Source organism: Daldinia decipiens, assembly GCF_022478715.1.
Source record: "Daldinia decipiens strain CBS 113046 unplaced genomic scaffold F4813scaffold_33, whole genome shotgun sequence".
Classification (NCBI taxonomy): Eukaryota; Fungi; Ascomycota; class Sordariomycetes; order Xylariales; family Hypoxylaceae; genus Daldinia; species Daldinia decipiens.
In genome coordinates, this window is record NW_026054576.1 from 415,353 (window position 1) to 434,040 (window position 18,688).

Here is an 18,688-nt window from a genome sequence, read left to right on the forward strand (position 1 = left end):
TTTAGTAGAGTGGTAGTGACGAAGAGGGATAGTAGATAATTGCCGATATCGATGTCGAAGTGGCCAAACTGTGCGAACAATGATAGTTCTAGTGTGAGGAGAGGTCATGAAGATGCGAGTTGGAATTTAGAACCTCGATTTAGAGCCTCAGTTTAGAATTATACATAGAGCAAGTTTTAAACTCATTTAAGAAATTGTTGTTTAACCCATTGGAATTTTCCCCTCTACCCCTCCCCCCACCTACGCGACGCGCCTTTTCATTGGCTTTGCGCCAATGCAAAGGTTATGTACCTAGGTACCTAAGTACATGTACCTTGAATGCTGCTTAGGTACCTATACATAGCAGTCTTTCTTAACAGGTTTTGGATACCTACGTCTTATGAGCGCGAGGAATCATATGCACTAAAGCCGAGGGAGCTTCGTTTTTAAATACACGTTCAAGCATCAAAGACTACCAAAAGTCTTTTCCTAACGAAGAGCCTTGGACCATATTGCCGTAGCTCGACAACTAAGTCATATACCATTTAACTATCTCTCGCTCAACTTTAACCAACTATTCAGTAGGAAGGCCACAGCTGGTGAGACTATATTCGATACAGGAGATCATATTTGTATCACAATTAAAAGATGATACCAGCGAGTCTGAGCCTCCTAAAAGCTTCCTCCCATGAATGAGCCGGAAACTGTTGTTCAAGGAAGCCGGCAGATCGGAGCTTATTAGCGCTTAGCTCTCGGTCGAAATTTAGCCAGTACCCGACGGTATCAAGCTGTTTGCTGCCAGCACCGACTCCGGCCGTGACACCCTTTGGATGCCCATGTTCCTCGAAGAGATGCTTGTGTTTTGCGATGTATTCGCTCGGAGTGAGCGAGGAGTCCTCATCTCCAGAAGGGCCAACGCCTACCAGGCCGAACCAACCCGTAATCTCTGGCCACAGCTCGCGGAATGTTGTAGGAGTCGGATCATCGAGCGTATTGATGACCTGTCTACCGAGCTTGTCTGGGTTGAGCGATGCGAAAATGCTGATCCGTCCCAAAATGCGAGCAGAGACCTGGGTAAACCGGGCGTCGAAGCCAGCCTTGCTCCCAGGAAAGGAAATCTCTACCCTTTTCTCAGCATTTGAGCCCGAGATACCGTGATTGAAGGCATATAACGAGAGATATTGCGCCCAGTGGAGTGCGAGTGAGTAACCGGAGCCTATCGGGCTGAAGCCAACGACGACATCAGGGCAGACTTCCGTCCAGGTCCATCCGTGGCCAATTGCGGCCTCGGTGAGTATCTCCCTAAACCATGGATATGCGACAATTTTAGCGCAATCCTCGGGAAGCTGGCTGGTCATGTGTTCCTCGAGAGGAGTTTTGAAATTGATGCTCGGGTTATAGATGCCATATCCCTTTGTCACATTAGTATCAGTTCGCAAACTCGTTCAATAAAGCCCAGGTACTTACCCGGGTGCCCCCTGAGTAAACGAAAGACTGAAGGCTGAGACAGAGCATATTTACGGCTGTTGCCACCTTTTGCATTAAACCGCAGTTTAATGCACGCTCTTGTTCAAAATCATTTAAAAAAGAAGTAAAGACTGTCTTCAGTCAGCGATTATAGCTGCGGTAATATTGGTGTGTAGGTGCTACGAACCAAAGTAGAAGACATGAGTGACGCCCTGGATGCCTGGTACCCTCTTTTCTAGAGTAGCCGCGAGGTCTTCGCCAGTTCCGTTCAAGAGGTCAACTCCTGAGCATATCTGAAGTTCAGGTAAGCCTGGCAATGCCTCTGGCCAGTACGTATCTTCCGACTTGAGCAAACGGTTGGTGACTGCGGTGACTCTGTTGAACACCCCCTGTTCAGGATAACCCGAGAGCAATTCGTTGACGACGCCCCAACCAATAAGGCCAGTACCTCCGAAAACAAGGCCGTGTCCATCCGACTTTGCCATGCTTCACTCGATTTAAGTATTATCTCAAAACGGGAGATAGGTTGGATCATGAGAGGTTCAAGAGAAACCTTCATCAATTCATCATGTCTACTTACTCTCGATTCCTACTATCAAAGTCTCTTATGTTAAGCTCGAGTTTATAGCGGTAAATAATAGAAGGCCGAGAGCTGCTTAAAACTAGACGCTACAGTCCTTCGACAAACTTCACAAGCGTATATGCGAATGCACATCATTCTAAGTCATTATGAATCATAATGGATTAAATAAGAGCCTGAGAATAAACCGGCGCTATCCCACTTAGCCTTAGCTTTTCAGGTAATTATCACAAATATGCCATCCAGAATAAGGGGGGGAAAGCACATTTAGCATCCCATCATCAGGTCTCAGATACGGTTGAGTAAAGTGGCTACTGCCAAACCTTTAAAATATCACGAATTTACAAAGGATTATTATGTCGAATATTTTTCTTAACGAGGTAAGTATCCGACCACGCGAAACCCACTTTCAACTTTTAAAGCCACCTGCAAACATCTCTTTAGAATGGGTTGAAGAATGTGTATGGAGATAATTGCGATAATTCATATACCTTTCCGGGTCAATCACACCGGCGTACTTGGGCCCTAGCCAGACAAAATAATAGACATCTAACTTGGCGACCAGCCTGCCTTAAAAATTAATGGCCGGGTCCTGGCATTTGAACACTTGATATTAACATATATATAATTTGACCAATTTTAAAGGATAAAAATTACAAAAAGTACATACGACAGTTAAAATGGCTAAATAACCTGTAAATACTTTTTTATGTTTCTTATTTCGTATTGCAATGCTTTGTTTGCATATAATATATGGTGTTGTTTTTAAAGGAAAATGCCAAGACCCGGCCATTAATTTTCGAGGCAGGCTGGCGACTGATCATCCTGGTAAAAATCTGGCTCTTTACAGCTTTCCGTAGAGACTGTACCTATAGTATGTTATGGCAGCAAATTGGGTGTAGTCATGCTCGCAACAACTTACGCGAAAAAAGGCAGAGTCAAATCAAACTTGAGAAGTACTATAGTAAAGTACTACACTTTCGATTGCCACGCTTTATTTTTATATGATATGAAGCCTGATTGGTTCAACTATAAGGGGTTTCGTAGAGCGCGTACGAACCGTTGGCTAAACTCTGTCCTTTAGGTACCTAGATAAAGGATCACATTAGGGAGATAAAGCTCGTAACGAAATGAAGCCTTCTAAACTAATCCAGAGACAGTAGTGCAGATAGATATATCGGAAATCATATTACATGGCCTCATAGCTTTTACTTTTCTTTATGTAGTTAGCATAAGGTAGATTGGTAACTTGGTAACTTATGAGTTGTCAGGATAAGATGTAGGATGAGATACCTAAGGTATGTACAGTACAGATCAATTAGGCTCAGCATTGGCGGTACGTGCACGGTCCATTTCCTAATGAGTATAGCACATAGGTAGACTTCTGAAGCTTGTGTTGGAAAGTACTTCTTCTATAGTCAAGAAAGCCCCTTTCCTATAAGTATCTAATAACAATTAAAACCCCGGGTCCCAACGTCAGTTCCCAGGGCCAGCAACTTCTTCGTCATTCCACATGCAGTGACAAAAAAGTCGCGGTTCCACCATTCTGTTGCCGCGCTACTTCAAGTCTTTTGAAAGCTTTCAGAAAGCTTCTTAATAGACTTACCAAGTCATCACCCACTCCAGACCTCGAGCTGTTCCCATCTCTAAAGCTCCCGCGCCACCAACTTTCTGTTCTCTTCGCATCTTCGCGTCTACTTCATCCCCATGATGTCGAGCATCCTTAACAATATATTCGCCAAGTCGTCACCCGCGCCCAAATCGGTAAACGGCGACAAGGAATCGCGTGGCACCAAGCGAAAGGCTAAGAGCGACCCTTATGATGAGATAGACGATGGTAAGAAGACGGCGATATAATAATCGCTTATTCGGAAGCCTTGCTCTTTGTCTATCATAGTATTAATCCAAGCAAACAGACGAACCAATCCAAAAGACGCCTTCGACTCAGCGCACTCGATCGCGCATTTCTTCAGAAGCACCAAACTCTAGCACAAAAGCACGACCGTCATCGGCAAGCAAGACTAACAGTACGTCTAGAAGGTCAGCTATCGTCCATCGGATCGTAACTAACATGTATTATAGAGCGCCGAAGCCGTTCGTCGGGTACTCGAAGAGGCGAAGTAGCAGATAGCCTACGCGTCGACGCCGCAGCAAATTTAGCCCGCGCACAAGAGCCCGAAGCGGCACGATTACATCCTCAGCCTGAAGAAGAGTCCAGTAAAAACTCACTCGTCCCGGTGGCTAATATGGGCGTCCCTGGTACGCATGTATTTTTTTTTTTTTTTTTTTTTTTTTGCATCTTCACCATATGACCCTTCCGAGTTCCAAGCTAATGATTCCCGCGCCTCGTAGAACCTTCTAATGACAAGCCCGAGTCTGCCGATAACAACCACGTCGGAAATGATACAAAGGGTAAAGAGAAGGCGACGGAAGTGAGCCGGACAGATCAGACGCTAACCGAAGCCGATGAACGCGAAGAAAAAGAAGTTCAGGCCCTTCTTCAGCACAGAATGGCCCAGGACGGCAGTGTCGAGCTCCTAGTCCACTGGGCTGGAGAGAGCAAGGATGATGCTACTTGGGAGGCTGAGGAAGAAATTCAACAAGGCGCAGAAGAGACGCTATACGCATACTGGAAAGCCCAAGGCGGTCGCATCAATGCCCTCTTCATTAAACCTAAAAACGCTCCCATCGAGACCTACCACGTCTTTAAGCTGCTCGGTCACGAAAAGAAAGTTAGAGGCGGGTTCGAATTCGAAGTTCAATGGGTCGGTCATCCGCCCACGCGGGGCGAGACATCGTTCGAAGCCGAATCCAAGCTGAAAAAGATTGCCCCAGAGGCTCTGGATCAATACTGGAAGGATGTCGGCGGTCGCGAGAAATTCCTTGCTAGGCGTGGCCGGGGTAAGAAGCAGCGCACCGAGTAGCCGCGTTTCCCCTGGCGGAGCTGACCTATTTGCCATTATTATCTGTACATACGTCCTCTTTCCTTTATTTCGTCTCGCAAGCATTCATAATGCCCGGCATTGCATCACACGGCGTTAAGGATGGATCGTGATATGGTATGTTATCAAGTTTCAGGATAGGAACAAGCATTTAAGGTGCTTGGAAGATACTAGGATTTTCTTCGTATCAAGCCCAATCGTCACGCTCTTCTAGCTTAGGTGAAGCGAATAGACACATACTTACCTTTTATCATATATGTACGTATTCATATAATACAATGAACTGGGCTATCTACTTAGTTGATTTAACCCTTTTCATTATTCATTAATTATAATTAACGCGTAGTTATACACAGGAATTAGGAATGGGCTAACTAGATACTCTTCTGCCAAGCAGCTGGTGTAAGACTATCGGTTCGCCAGCATCACTTCACAAGCAATAAGTTTGCCAGTCAGCAGTTAGATAGCCTTTAGCAAGAATATAGCACCTGCATCATATCGCCATATCGTATATGAATTTCAATCGCTTGGTTTGAATAATAGAACGCGCCACACAGCCCCGGGTCGTATATTCCACCCCTTCATGCTGCTTCGCCGTAGTAGTCGGTTGCCCGAGGAGGCCGAGCGGGCCGAACCCGTCATGACATGCGATATAAATAGGTACTCGGCGACGGTCTAAACTGAAGCTTTCGTACGTGTCTATAATATCTCGTGGTCGACATTTAAACCGTTTTAGCTCTACAGTAGATATTTCAACTATCATCTTTCACATATTTGTATTCCCCGCCGCACCTATCACGACATTCCGCTTCCGAAGTACTACATTAGAAGTGTAAACTTTCGCTATTAGAACAACCCGGTCCTAAAATTGATGGGCGACGATGGGCGACATAAAGAAGAATGGCCAGCTGGCGAGAATAAAAGACGAGGCAAAAGTCGTTAGACCCCTCGGATATTTGTATGTACAATTACTTCCATGCCATTCGGTCTCAGAACCAAGTCCAATGGAAATATCAACGCAGAGAACGCTTCGAGGCAGCCATGCTCTCGCTGGACCTTTACCGGAGCTCTATGCTCACATGCAGGTTTGCGGTGCCTGCAACCCTCCTTCCAGTAGAGTCGTATACAAAATTGCAGCAGACAGTTGAGTCGGCTATCTCCCGGATCCTGCTAGAACACCCTCTTCTACGTGTTGGTTTACGAGGTGAACACAGTCGTATGCCCGCTTTCGTCGAGCTAGATGCAGTCGACTTTTCCCGTCACATCGAATGGCGCCATCTCGACGGCGGCAAGGACTATGATATCGAACTTGAAGCTCTTATCAAGAGACGTCTCAATATCAAGGTGGAACAGCCCGAGACAGCACCAGCATGGCGTATTCTTATATTAAGCATTGAGAGCGGGGGATTCATCGACATCATATGGGAATGGGGTCACTCTCACGCTGACGGTATTAGCGCAAAGACATTTCACGAAGATATGCTGCGGCATCTAAATGGCAATAATAATTCGGTGCCCGAAGAATTTAACCCGGAAACTCGTATTCTCACAATACCTCTTGCCCGGCAAAGAGACTTACTACCGTCACTTCACTCATTATGCGACTTCCCCGTCGGAATAGGATTCACGCTGGCCACACTGTGGAATGAGTTCAAGCCGGCAGTGCTGCAGGCCAAATCCAAAGTGGAGTTGCGCGCGGCCTGGGCGCCCCTCCGGCCTGGGCATTACGCGTCGGAGTACCGACACTTTGGCATATCTCATATCGCTCTACAAAATATCATAACAGCATGCCGCGTTCACCGTACTACTCTGACAGGCCTACTACAGGCGCTCGCGCATGCCAGTCTCGCATGCAGATTATCGGACGAGCAAGCGCGCGCGTTCCGAGGGTCTACAATCGTAAATTGGCGTCCGCTGATGAGGCGAGCGTTGAATGAGAAGGCAAAGGCCGAGGTGAGAGATGTAGATCTCGTACGGACTATGGGAAATTACATGACGACGGTAGATCATGTGTTCGATGAGGAATGGGTTACGAAGATCAGGACGGCGAGTGTTATTAACGATTCTTCTCACCGGGCACTTAAACATTCGGAAGATAAAAGATGCGAGCCCGAAGAGTATTTCAAGGATCAAGAAATGGTCGAGCGTCGTATGCTCGCTCTCCAATCCTTAATATGGCCCGTCGCGAAAACGGTGCGTGGCGACTTAGTAAAGAGACTAGACGAGGGAACCAAGAACGACCAGATGGGTCTAATGAAGTTCATCTCCGACTTTCGCGCGTTGCTGAAAGAGCGGTTGGAGAAGCCAAGATCCCACTCAGTCGCCGTGTCTAATATAGGAGTTATCGATGGTAAAGCCCCTTCGTCTTTAAGCGACATTAAAAATTCTGTAGAAGGCGCCTCGGATGCTTTTACGGGGGCAAATTCCAGGTGGTCCATCGATAAGTCGATATTCTCCATCAGCTCCGAAGTTCATGGCGCAGCGCTCGGAGCTTGCCTTGTCGCGGCGAAAGATGGAGAACTATATGTGTCCTGCGGCTGGCAGGAGAATGCCGTATCTACGGACCTGGGGGGAGGATTAACGGGCGGACTTGGAGTCGTGGCTAAAGTTCTTCGGACGGGATCAGGCCCAATGAGTATTGCCCCCCGTTTCGCGGTCCCCATCTAGCCATAAGTCTTGTTTCCACGAGCTATAATATGTGGATTATATGACTCGACGGGTTAGAACCTAGCTTGATGCCCTATAAGACACAAATAACGTACTGTATTTAACCATGAAGTCTTGTAGCACAATGAGTCATGCTAATTGAAACGTTTTGCTGTCGAAGCTTCCCAAATAAATGCGTTGAAAACTCAAGCCAATAGCTTAGGTCCTAGATGCCTCCGGTGGCCCCTGTCGGGGAGACTGCTCGCTCTCGAAAGGGAAGCAAAATGAGACTATCGTGTATTGTATGTGAGGTTAGACCAAACGCCCTCTTGGTCTCATCATTAATATCTCTTTCGACGGTGCCCAGTAACTGACTCCTTAGTAAGACTAGAGCAACATTTATGTAAGTCGAACTACATCATATTTAAACAATTTCTCCTGCTCCTCGGTCTGTGTCAAGATTCCATATAGCGCAACGTTGTGCTGAGTATAACTTATTTGCTACCCGGCTCTATATTCATCCTGTCTTTGAAACTGGGTTGGCACCGAAGCCAAAGTGTACCCCGACGTAGATAACGTTTACCTTGGACTTGGGAATTCTCATAGACATTTATGATACTTCGAGAAGCAGAGTTAGGCCTGCTGACCAAAGATCCCCGCAGGTATCATTGTATGATGTAAGATAAGTACAAGCTACTATCACACACATACACAGCCTGCTTAATCCGGCTTCTTCCTATGCATTATCCCATGATACTGTTCGAAATCACACCGAAACGTTATCAAATATCCGAGGAATATATTACGTCAGAAACCTACCTCAGTTGAATACTACCAACCCTATTGTCTTGCCCATGCTTTCTCGAGTATTACTGACGGTTCTTTTCAGATATTCATAATATTCTCCTGTTCAAAGAAACTGTAACTCCTAGGTGACTAGTAAATTATGCTAAAATTGCCTATACTGAATTGCGATAAGGCGGGATGACATACGTATTCACAAAATACGACCAATACTGACAACGTGGGAGGACTACGACGAGGTAATTTGGGGTATCACATTACGTCCCGACGGAATCCGCCTTACAAATACCACACCAGTCGTGCAGTCTGCGGGATAGCCTGCTTAAACCCTGGAAGATTATGCATATTATACAATTCGTAGAATGGAGAGTAGAGGAGTTCGTCGGTGGCAAGGAGCTTCTAAGAGTCGCGAACCGCGGATGGCGAATGATAGAAGAATGAGGATCTGCGATGTAACTGTAACGCATTGCAGCTGTCTGTCGTGCAGCCCACCCGAACCATTACACACACAGCTTATGTACACGCAGGGTAACAAGCTCACGTCCTAGACTGGGCCCCGGATGTGGGAGCTCGAATGAAAATTAGCTCAGACAGTGGGAGGCACGCTCGTCGGCATTACAAAGCCGTTGCGAATCAAGCCACTACGCAGAGAGGATATGCGATATCATGGGTAGACCAGGAGGAGACTCTTCGAAACATGGCTCTTATCATATAGAAGTAGCCTAGAGAGCTACTTAAAAGTCTTTGATTTCTAGAAGAGCAAAGAGTGTCTCAGCTTAATCTCATGTACTACCAAAAGGAAAGAGGTTAGATACAAAGAGAACCCTGATCCATAGGCTGACAATAACGCACAAACCTCTCAAATTGTCTAGGTTAGCTATTAAGTAAAGAAACAACTAACTGATTCTTTGAAGCTTATCACATAAACGCCCCGTTTATATCCAGAAATGTAACTTCTTTTTGCGCGACTTGTGCGTGGTATACCCCTACACACATCATACACATGCGTCATCTGATTGGAAACTAGCTGATTGGCAACTCGAGATCCCGGTTAAATCAAGCTAGCTAAAAATTAGCTTCCGTTTTAGGATTGTTGGAAAACTAGGTTGGGGGGGTTGTGGTGGTGTGGTGAGACAGGGCGACATCGCGCTGAAAAAGCGCAAACCCCGCACAAACGGCGCATCGTCAGTTTGCATTCCTTGATTGGCCACTTATCTCTATGCTTACCCTGATTCGGAACATCCATAGACCCACGTCCGGAACACTTATCAACAATATAAAAGGTTGCTACATGTCCCTCTTCTCTATCAACTTTCCACCTACACGCACACATATACTTACGATCAGATCAAGATCAAGCTTAACCAATAATATCACCAAAGCTATTTCAGCACCTTATAAACCAACTACCATTCAAAATGAAGGGCGACTGCGGCTGTGCTGACAACTGTAAGTCATCCACATGGTCTTATCTAACCCCGCTATGCCAACTATCTTCATTTCTAAATAGCAATGCTGACTCTATTCTCCAACAGGCGAATGCGGCACCAGCTGCTCGTGCGGCAAATAAGCGACCATCCATCATCCACAGATGAGTTGAGTTTGCTCCTTCGCCCGATTCCACTTCACTCTTCAACCGCGCCAAGCTACTAGGCGTTTTCGATACTACCTTTAATTTCTCGATGGGTTATAACTTTGAGAGGATTCTTAGACGATTCGAAGAGTTGGTTTATCGAAGAACAATAGGAGAACGTGTGTTATAACTACCAGCTAGCCAATCCTTTCCTCGAAATACTACCTTTTCTGTGGCATGATTTATTTACATTATACGTGAGAGCAGACATGGTGATTGATTGTCTATCTAATATTGCTTCGTACTATTTCAAGTATACGAAACATGTCTTTCATCCTTTCAAGATGAAGACTTGTCTACGTACATCTATCTATCACTTAAACCTTTTACAATATCTTCTACGACATAGGTATCCCGTCTCTGCGGGCTCGTAGTTAAAACCTAAGAAATAATTGTGATTTCAAATGAACCCTAGTCTGATACTATCCCAAGCTTGGTTCTCTGACGTAGACCTAGTGCGCATTAAAATCGTAGTGTCTCATATCCAATAACGACAATTCCCTCGTAACATAATTTTCCGCAATTTAATATCCAACAACGAAGCTTCTCAAACACTACAAGGGGTAACAAGCTAGGATGAGGAGTACTAGAAAGTTACTAGCAAATATTGATCAACTAGGCCAAACCTTTAATATCAAGGAAGACTGCAGATTATCGAGAAGGAAACGGCTGGACTAGGCTGCTCACCAGCATGAGAAGTACACAGCCGAGAATAATAACTGTATAATAGCTGTATTGGATCAAGAGCTGGGGAGAACGAATACGTACTACCATCAACATAGACCATTCATAACTCGAACATTAATCAATGGTCCTAAGGAGTTAAGTTTTCAGACGATACTCGTAATACATTCTCCTTAAGTGATGATATGAGAAAATTTCCGAATAAATACGCAGCAACAGCCGGGTCAATAACATTAGAACCTGCGGCATTCTAGGATTCTGCCAGGATTCCGGGTATACTATCTAAAAACGGTATCCTCGGTGTATATAGCTGGAGCTTATATATTTTATGTAAGGCTGTCGTCTTCTGGCAGGCTGAGCTTAGATATTACTTCTTGAATATCATCCATTTCCTATTTATACATTTGTTTAAGCTACTAGTTAGACAAATACCCATAGAGTTATATATGGGGGGAATGAGGAAGATATCAACTTATAAAATAATAGAGTAAAATATTCAGATCCGAGAGTAGGTACGAATAGAGAAAAACACAAAAGCTTGGCAATATAACATGACTACCTGCGATTGGATTTATTTTGTATTGCTACTCATATTAAAAGAAGGTCTACTTGAGCAAGGTGAAGTAGATAGGCTTATTAGTATTGCCATCAAAGGTTGAAACCCAACTCCTTATTTATACCAAATCATGTTTAATCTTTAAACCTATTTGCAGCTTCTTTTGCAACCCGTTCCTCTCGGATTTGAATTATTCTTTGCATATATCATCCTGCTTTATGTAAGTCTTAATTCAATGCCTCTTTGCATGTCAGGTTTCTCTTATTGTTGGTTGGCGTATTTTGGACTTTGTACCTTCTTTCGTTTCTTCGTGACTGCCCCTAGACGCGTCGCGACCATACAGACGCGAAGGCAAATCGCGTTCCTACCTTGCCCTAAAACTCGAACATCTAATCAGCACTCTTCTCTTTTGTATGTCTTCCCCCGTAACAAATCCCCCATTCACTTTTCTTTCCTTTCCTCCGCAAACCCCTGTCATATTTACGCAGTCCCCTTTCTGTTCAAGGTAAGTCTTTTCCATTTCAGTCTTTAGCCTATGTTTAACCATTTAGTTTCTATTCTCTTCATTCCCACGTACCCTTCTGCAATGAAATACCATTTCATTTCTCTCTGCACGATTTTGTGCGCGAATGCAACAGCTGAAAAAGCTGCCTGCTTTTTCCTGTGTTCCTAACAGCAGCACCCCTATCGACGCGATCAACTGTTCCTTAACCCTTCACTCTACAGCGCAGTCATGTACTAACCGCAACGAACAAGAAACTTTTACAGTTGCCTTCTATCGGGTCCATTTAACTCTCCTTTCTTAACATCTAAGTGTTATTCTCCCACAGAAATACAAACTAGGTCTTGACTAACCATTGCTACTATAGGAGTTTTGGCTAAGTCTCCACGAGCTAGGCATTCAAGTCAGTACTTTACTGCTCAGATCTGCCAGCGTCATTTCTCCGAGACTGCTCGAACCTTGGTTTATTTACAAAAGGTAAGCTACTTATTCTCGCTTTTTATTTTCCATAGATCCAGCCAGTGCGCACCCTTAGCTATTCCAGGTGTTGGCTAGCTATCATGCTGTGCCCCTGGTCTTTATATACTATCTAGTTGACACTTTTGATACTACCTTTTCTTACAGATAACAGCTTTTATCACTTGAGACTTGAAATTCAAAGGCCAAGAAACCCAAGATCTGTGATAGGCCTTTGATTTGTTTCTAATACATTCAACAACTGCACCTTTTTCAGCATATTCCATCTCTATTGGTATCAGTCGATCAGGCATCATGTTTCAAACTACAGACAGCCGTGGGGACCCTGGAAGAGGTAATTTGTTTCTACTTCCTTGCTTCTGCAACGTATCCCCAGTCTCATTTGGGCCGCGGTACTCGCTTGATTGATCAACTAGTGAACTTGGTTATGGTATTCGGGATCTGGGTGGAATTAGGAATCTGAGGCTGAACACTTACGAAGACGTTGTGAAATTTTCTAACAACTATACTAATACTATAGGTCACGGAGAGATCCCTTTTATACAATTAGATTTGCCCAGGACATCAAATTCGCGCCAGGCTCGCATCCTAAACCAAACCCGCAAGATCACCAAAGCTACCACCAGCCGCGCCATTGGCAATCATCACCATAACGACAAAGTTCTACCCCAGGACCCACAGCTGTCACATTCTCACTCTGTTGATCATATCACGCCTAAATACAAAGGGACTTTTACGGATTCGAATGAACAACTTGCAGCTTCCAATAACACAAACAGCCAAAAGACCAAAGGCAGAATTGGCAGCAAGACTAACGGATCAGAGTTCCTAATTCCCAGCTCAAACAAGATGTCTTCAGACAACCATGCTGTCCATGACAGTCAGGCCGCGTCTTAGGGACCTCGCGGTACTACTAGTCAAGCACTTGGCCTACAACTCTCCCCGCGTTCCTCCACCACTTCCGACAATCAGCATCGTCGCCCCTTCGTGAAGGCTCGCGTTTGCGCCTTCTTTCGAAACGGTTACAACTGGGTGGTAGGCACCTTCACCTTCTCCCGTCCCGGTCACAATACCGATGCCGTCCAAATTGTGCTGTACTGCCTGATAGGCGCGGCCACCGTCAGCATCATCGCCAGCGCTAACATGCTCAAGTCCTTCTCGGATAAGCAGACCGAGAACGTGAAGAATGGTATTCTTCTATGGCTGTTTGGCAGCGTTGTCATTCTAGTTCTGATTCTCATCTTTAGTCAGCACCGCGCTGCTGGCATCGAGGAATGGGGACCTAGCCACGGTTTATATACAGAAGCACCGTGGGTCGAGATGGGTAACCGCAACTACCGCCCTCGGGGTCGCCCTCAGCGATCGCAATACCCTGTCCACCCGCAGCCTGTCCGCACTGCTGTTCACCGAATCGAAGGCAGCGTCTACCGCCAGTCAGGAACTTCCATCGAGCAGGGGATGGGTCGACATCGCTGCAACGCCAATCCTCAAGACAATCATCTCGACGGGCGTCTGACCCAATATCCACCTTCTCAGAAGAACCGCAAGGCAGCCATTGATTTCAGGGCACAGGACATTATCGCTCGAGCACAAGTTCGTAACCAAAGCACCTCCTCCTCTTCTGTCGACAGCGGCATCGGTATTGCTCGCAGCAGCTCTTTACACAACGAGGAGGCCGGTAAGCTAGGATCACCCATAGAGTTCGGCACCTGCTCTATGCAGGAGGATTCTGTAGTCACCAACGAGAAACTGTCTCCTATCCCTTACTCCACTTCGGCTGGGTCTGGCTTTACCGACATCAGCTACTTCGGCTCTTCTGAGTCCAGCTCACCTCGCCGTCCCGGACTCCCTCCTCGCGACAGCTGGTGTCTCGAACCTTCTTTCAGCTCTAGCACTCTTGTCACCTACGGCAGCGCCAAGCGAGAATTTACCAAAGCTGGCGTCTTTCCTCCCCGTAGCAGCTCGCTTACCGAATTGTCGTCTGAGGGCACATTCTACAGCGCCGACCGCAAATACGAAGTCGAAACCAACTTCTCGTATCCGTATAGAACTGCCTATAAGGAACTCAGCCCCATCATCGAGCGCGCTAGCGAGGCTCCCTCTTCACCCAAGGAGATAGCTTAGGACGGCCACTCTCTACTTGCACCCTTGGTCGTATATGATAATATGGATCGCTAGTCTAGTAGCGACATGGACATTAGAAGTTCTTGACCATATCGCGATATCTGTTTTTTTCTTCGCGATCAACTTTGAATTACTAGCTCAGCTTTGATGGAACCTCCACCAGACTGTTAATTCTAGTTCCAATTATGTTGTGTTGGAACTACGCCCACATGGTCAGTATTTCCGCATCATTCTCCATCGTTAAGCACGCTGACTGTTTCGCTTAGACTTGAGGTTTAATCACGAGGATACATATTGTATTCCCTCATGAATCAATGTTTGTCAAGAGCTAAACACAAACCTAGCTGTTATTTAGCCTCATTGCAAGGTGGAAGACGAACTTATTTTTGCAGATTGTGGACGAGCAATAATCCGAGCTCTCAGTGTAAGGAACGCTATAGTTTTGATTTTGGCAGTTGAGATACTTGTGTAATATTGTGACCACACGATCCATAGCAGTTGGTTGATAATGAGGAGCTTGCAACGCGAATATCACATTCATTGTGGCTTTCTGATTTCGTGACCGGGCACCTAATAAGTTTAAAGTGTCTCTTATAACATGGAAATCCTATATAGGTTCTTAACTCAAGGGCCTAGGGTCTGGTTCGCTAATAAGGCCCGAGCATATGGACATAGTACATGTATGATAGCAAGACCCAAGATAAAACTACCGGAATTCGCGTATAATACATGCCTTAAATTGCTCGTTCCGCACGAGCACGATTGTCCCTATAACGCTTCTCTTTCGAAACAGCCTTCCGCCGCCTCCTCCAAGAGCGGTTCAGATCACCCCGGCTCTCCCAGAACTGCCTTTGAAAATCACTAGCAGGAGCTTGACCGTCGCTGACAGTATAGGTGGTGTTGGTACTGGTTCCCGCGTGCTCGCCGTTGTCCTCTAGTTCTTCTTCCTCATCATCCTCGGCTATATCGTCCGCAGAGCCCTGTCTCGGCCATAGATTGAACGTTCGACTAGGATGTGCCGTATCCGGAGTCGGCGCGGCGCTCCTCAAGTTTCTATATTCGAAGTCTTGCTTTGTGAATGGAGTCATAGGAGGCTGGCTTGAGGGACCTATGGCGCTCTCGTCTTTTTCGATGTCATCATCGTCTCCATCAAAGAAACTAAAAGGTTGAGCCTCGCTGGGTATTTCAGGGCCTCCCTTAGGTCGCTTATATAATGCTTCGAGGGGGTGCACTTTCGTAGGAGCCGGCGTAACAGGGGGTATCTTAATAGTGAGGCTGGTAGTTGAACCGGAAGATTTCGGCCTCGCGGACCCCGTCTTCAGGATCGATACGGGGCTGGTCAAAATCTGCGTGCCTAGCTCGGGCTTCGTAGGCTGCTCGTCGTCTTCTTCATCGTCCGAGCTATCTACGGCCTGGCTGAGCATCTCGGCATCGTCGGAATCATCAGAAGAGCCACTGCTGCTTGTTGTATCGTCGTCCTCTGCAGAAGTTGCCAGTTCGGAGGGCTTGGACCCTGCCGCTGGTTTGGAAGAATTAACGCTTGGCCTCTTATTTGCGACGGGTTCGACAACGGTTCCGTGCTCGTCCACCCAGCCAACGCCGTCTTCAAAAGACGCAGCCCCTAAGCTTGACTTCTCGGCGTTGCTCTTGAGAAATGAAGGATGCTTCGTCGTCTTCTCAAACTCGTGCATGACCACCTCGCGACCGCTCTTGTGTTTTTTCTTTTTGGACCCGTCGGGATCTTGATTGTCTTTCGACGATATTCTAGTATCTGGAAGTTTCGTCTTGAACAAACATTCCGGCCCATCTGTATATTTTGACTTGGTCTCCCTCTTCTTTTTCTTCCCTTCCTTAGATTTCTTTTCCTTCTTCGTCTTCCGTTTCTCCTCAATCATCTCGCGATCCGAGGTAGTCCACCCGCGCTTAACTTTTCGACCTTCGAGTTCGACTCCGGGCGTCGCGTCAGCTTCGCGCTTCCTCTTTTTTCTGTCCTTCTTGACTTCGCTCTCGCCAGCCGCGCCTGTGGGTTCGGGGATGCGTTCGGGTCTAGCCTTCTCGATACGCATCTTGATTCCTCTCAGGACGGCTCCGTTTAGTTTTCTTTTAATCTTGTCCGCATCGGCCGCGGGTAAATCGACGAACCCGTATTGCTTGTCGGGAAAGGTTTCGATGGTGTGATACGAGATGTTACGCGCTCGAGGTAGGACAGAAGAGGGGACAACGACGCTAAGCAGCGATTCGTCTAATGGCGTGATATGCAATCGAGTATACGGGACGGGGTTGGCTGCGGATATTATCGTGGATTCGGAGGTTTTGAGAATTGTAGCCATAGCTGCGCTACCGTGATGCCATGAAAAAAAGCATCCGTTTGATCAGATCGGGCGGCTAAAAATGCGGCTACAAAAGGTAAAGAACGTAATGCTATCTTATCAGCGTATCGGTGTACCGGTAACTCCATTAGGGTCCACTTTATTTATCTACGTGGATCCTGCATTAGCCTCGGCGTATATCGGTGAGCAACGGTGCGGTTGTTCAAGTTCGGCTCGCGGACTCCGGAGCTTAACTTTCATCTCCCGAACAATCAATACCTCAAATCTCATAATGGCGCAAAAGTTACCCCCGCTGAGATTTGTGAGATCGGTTAGCACTCAGAATCTAATACAAGAATTGCTACTAATTACGCCCGTTTAGGTCTTGAAATCCTTCATGGCCGAGTCCGGCTTGGAGCCGAGGTAAATTGATTCGACGCGCACGATATTTCACACGCCGTTGCTGATGCTCTTTAATAGGCTACTGGGGCCGCACGTACGTTTCATTCGATATGCAGCAACTAATACCCGTCTAAGTCTATTCACGATCACAGTTCAGAGTTACAAACGCCGCCGTAGGGAAGGTTGATTTCGAATTGGATATCACCAAGGACCACACAGTAAGATACGCCTTTCAGACTCATATTTGTTGAATGCCTACTCATAATGTGCGCCCAGAACCGTCTAAAGATCATACACGGCGGCACAATTGCTAGCATGGTAGACCTGGGAGGCTCCCTCGCCGTCGCATCGATGGGGCTTTACGCTACGGGCGTGTCGACAGACCTAAACGGTGAGCTCACGAGCGGGTTTCAACGAATATATAAGTTGAAGCAACGCTGACTTGCCAAGTTACCTACCTGAGTAGCGGTGGTAAGGTTGGTGACAAGATCACCGCCACCGCCGTTTGCGACAAGAGTGAGAAACTTTCTTCTATATAAGCGACAAGGCTAGAACTGATACCTTTGGTAGTGGGTAAGACATTGGCTTATACGTCTGTAACTTTCAGGAACGCCAAAGGCGAACTCGCTGCAAGAGGAAGTCATACAAAGTAAGATGCCATTCCTTTAATAGGTCATATTCATAATCTGCCAGAGCGAGGAGTTTCTAACTTCTTTAGATATGTAACGCATGCTTGGAAGGCCCAGGAAATTCCATTTACACCCCCTGATAATGCAGAGATAGGAGAGGCTTAGATTTGATACTTGCTTTTTACAGCGCGAAACTTGTTCGATATTAATTATACAACTGCCTCTTGACAAATTGGAGCAGCTAGGCCTACGGATGTAACACAGCTACGTTTAAGTAGCTACCTATGTAGTAACATAAATTTACTAGGACTGTTCAAGGCACTTCTCTGCACCCATCCCGCCAATTTTCGGGGAAAGAAGCTGCCTTTTCGTTTCAACGTTTCAATTAGTCCCTTTAAAGGATAGTGCTCTTTTTGGAAGCATGCGGGGATACTGGCAGGCTACGCGCGGCTGGTTGCTGGTGAGGTCTTCAACAAGATGATTAATTAATTGTGCTACGTCGAATACCATAAGCATGGATGTACCGACCTTCAGCGGGCTGATGGACTCGGCTCAAAGGATCGGACGAACGATAGACTGCGTACCATTCAAAGCGCAATGGAGAAGAGTTCAACTTTTCTTAAGCCTTTCAAGTAACTAAAAATTCTAACACTAGACTAATTCCGCTTCAATAAGACTTTCCGAGCCTATTGCGTAGTTATATATCTTCGTTATGTTGAAACCAGCACGCTGAAGTATAGTTGTCAAATCTGTCTCAGTGCGCTCCCTGATGGCGCCAAAAATAAATACTAGCTGGTCTATTGATGTGACCGGTTAAGCGGGATTTCGGCTGGGGACGACGATCTTGTTAACGAGTCATCTAGAATAGCCCGGCTTCAGCGCCGGTTTTAACGGTTGAAGAATCTTAACGCAGTTATTATCACCCTAATCGTGTAGAATAGAGTGTAAGTAGTA

General features: G+C 46.2%; 6 protein-coding genes across 6 annotated transcripts; 4 read left to right on the forward strand and 2 right to left on the reverse strand.

Moving 5' to 3' along the window:
• Nucleotides 1-620: 620 nt before the first annotated feature.
• On the reverse strand, nucleotides 621-3,712 carry F4813DRAFT_392248 (uncharacterized protein; the record flags this gene model as incomplete). Its single annotated transcript, XM_049247256.1, has 4 exons — nucleotides 621-1,391; nucleotides 1,447-1,577; nucleotides 1,634-1,932; nucleotides 3,633-3,712. 4 exons carry the CDS (start codon nucleotides 3,710-3,712, stop codon nucleotides 621-623), a joined length of 1,281 nt encoding a protein of 426 aa, XP_049096963.1.
• On the forward strand, nucleotides 3,480-5,460 carry F4813DRAFT_369180 (uncharacterized protein). Its single transcript, XM_049244398.1, has 4 exons — nucleotides 3,480-3,863; nucleotides 3,943-4,053; nucleotides 4,109-4,285; nucleotides 4,379-5,460. The coding sequence occupies exons 1-4, from the start codon at nucleotides 3,734-3,736 to the stop codon at nucleotides 4,948-4,950; spliced, it is 990 nt and encodes a 329-aa protein (XP_049096964.1). The 5' UTR covers nucleotides 3,480-3,733; the 3' UTR covers nucleotides 4,951-5,460.
• A 380-nt stretch (nucleotides 5,461-5,840) lies between these two features.
• F4813DRAFT_194328 (uncharacterized protein) lies at nucleotides 5,841-8,206 on the forward strand. Its single transcript, XM_049239474.1, has 2 exons — nucleotides 5,841-5,930; nucleotides 5,991-8,206. The coding sequence occupies exon 2, from the start codon at nucleotides 6,010-6,012 to the stop codon at nucleotides 7,633-7,635; it is 1,626 nt and encodes a 541-aa protein (XP_049096965.1). The 5' UTR covers nucleotides 5,841-5,930; nucleotides 5,991-6,009; the 3' UTR covers nucleotides 7,636-8,206.
• Nucleotides 8,207-13,290: 5,084 nt separating this feature from the next.
• F4813DRAFT_194366 (uncharacterized protein) lies at nucleotides 13,291-14,614 on the forward strand. Its single transcript, XM_049239476.1, has one exon. It carries the CDS (start codon nucleotides 13,414-13,416, stop codon nucleotides 14,392-14,394), a length of 981 nt encoding a protein of 326 aa, XP_049096966.1. The 5' UTR covers nucleotides 13,291-13,413; the 3' UTR covers nucleotides 14,395-14,614.
• Nucleotides 14,615-15,032: 418 nt separating this feature from the next.
• F4813DRAFT_194363 (uncharacterized protein) lies at nucleotides 15,033-16,792 on the reverse strand. Its single transcript, XM_049239475.1, has one exon. It carries the CDS (start codon nucleotides 16,722-16,724, stop codon nucleotides 15,129-15,131), a length of 1,596 nt encoding a protein of 531 aa, XP_049096967.1. The 5' UTR covers nucleotides 16,725-16,792; the 3' UTR covers nucleotides 15,033-15,128.
• Nucleotides 16,793-16,910: 118 nt separating this feature from the next.
• Nucleotides 16,911-18,379, forward strand: F4813DRAFT_369188 (Thioesterase/thiol ester dehydrase-isomerase). Its single transcript, XM_049244399.1, has 8 exons — nucleotides 16,911-17,034; nucleotides 17,086-17,126; nucleotides 17,184-17,199; nucleotides 17,258-17,323; nucleotides 17,382-17,496; nucleotides 17,556-17,621; nucleotides 17,676-17,754; nucleotides 17,824-18,379. The coding sequence occupies exons 1-8, from the start codon at nucleotides 16,996-16,998 to the stop codon at nucleotides 17,897-17,899; spliced, it is 498 nt and encodes a 165-aa protein (XP_049096968.1). The 5' UTR covers nucleotides 16,911-16,995; the 3' UTR covers nucleotides 17,900-18,379.
• The last annotated feature ends 309 nt before the right edge of the window (nucleotides 18,380-18,688 follow it).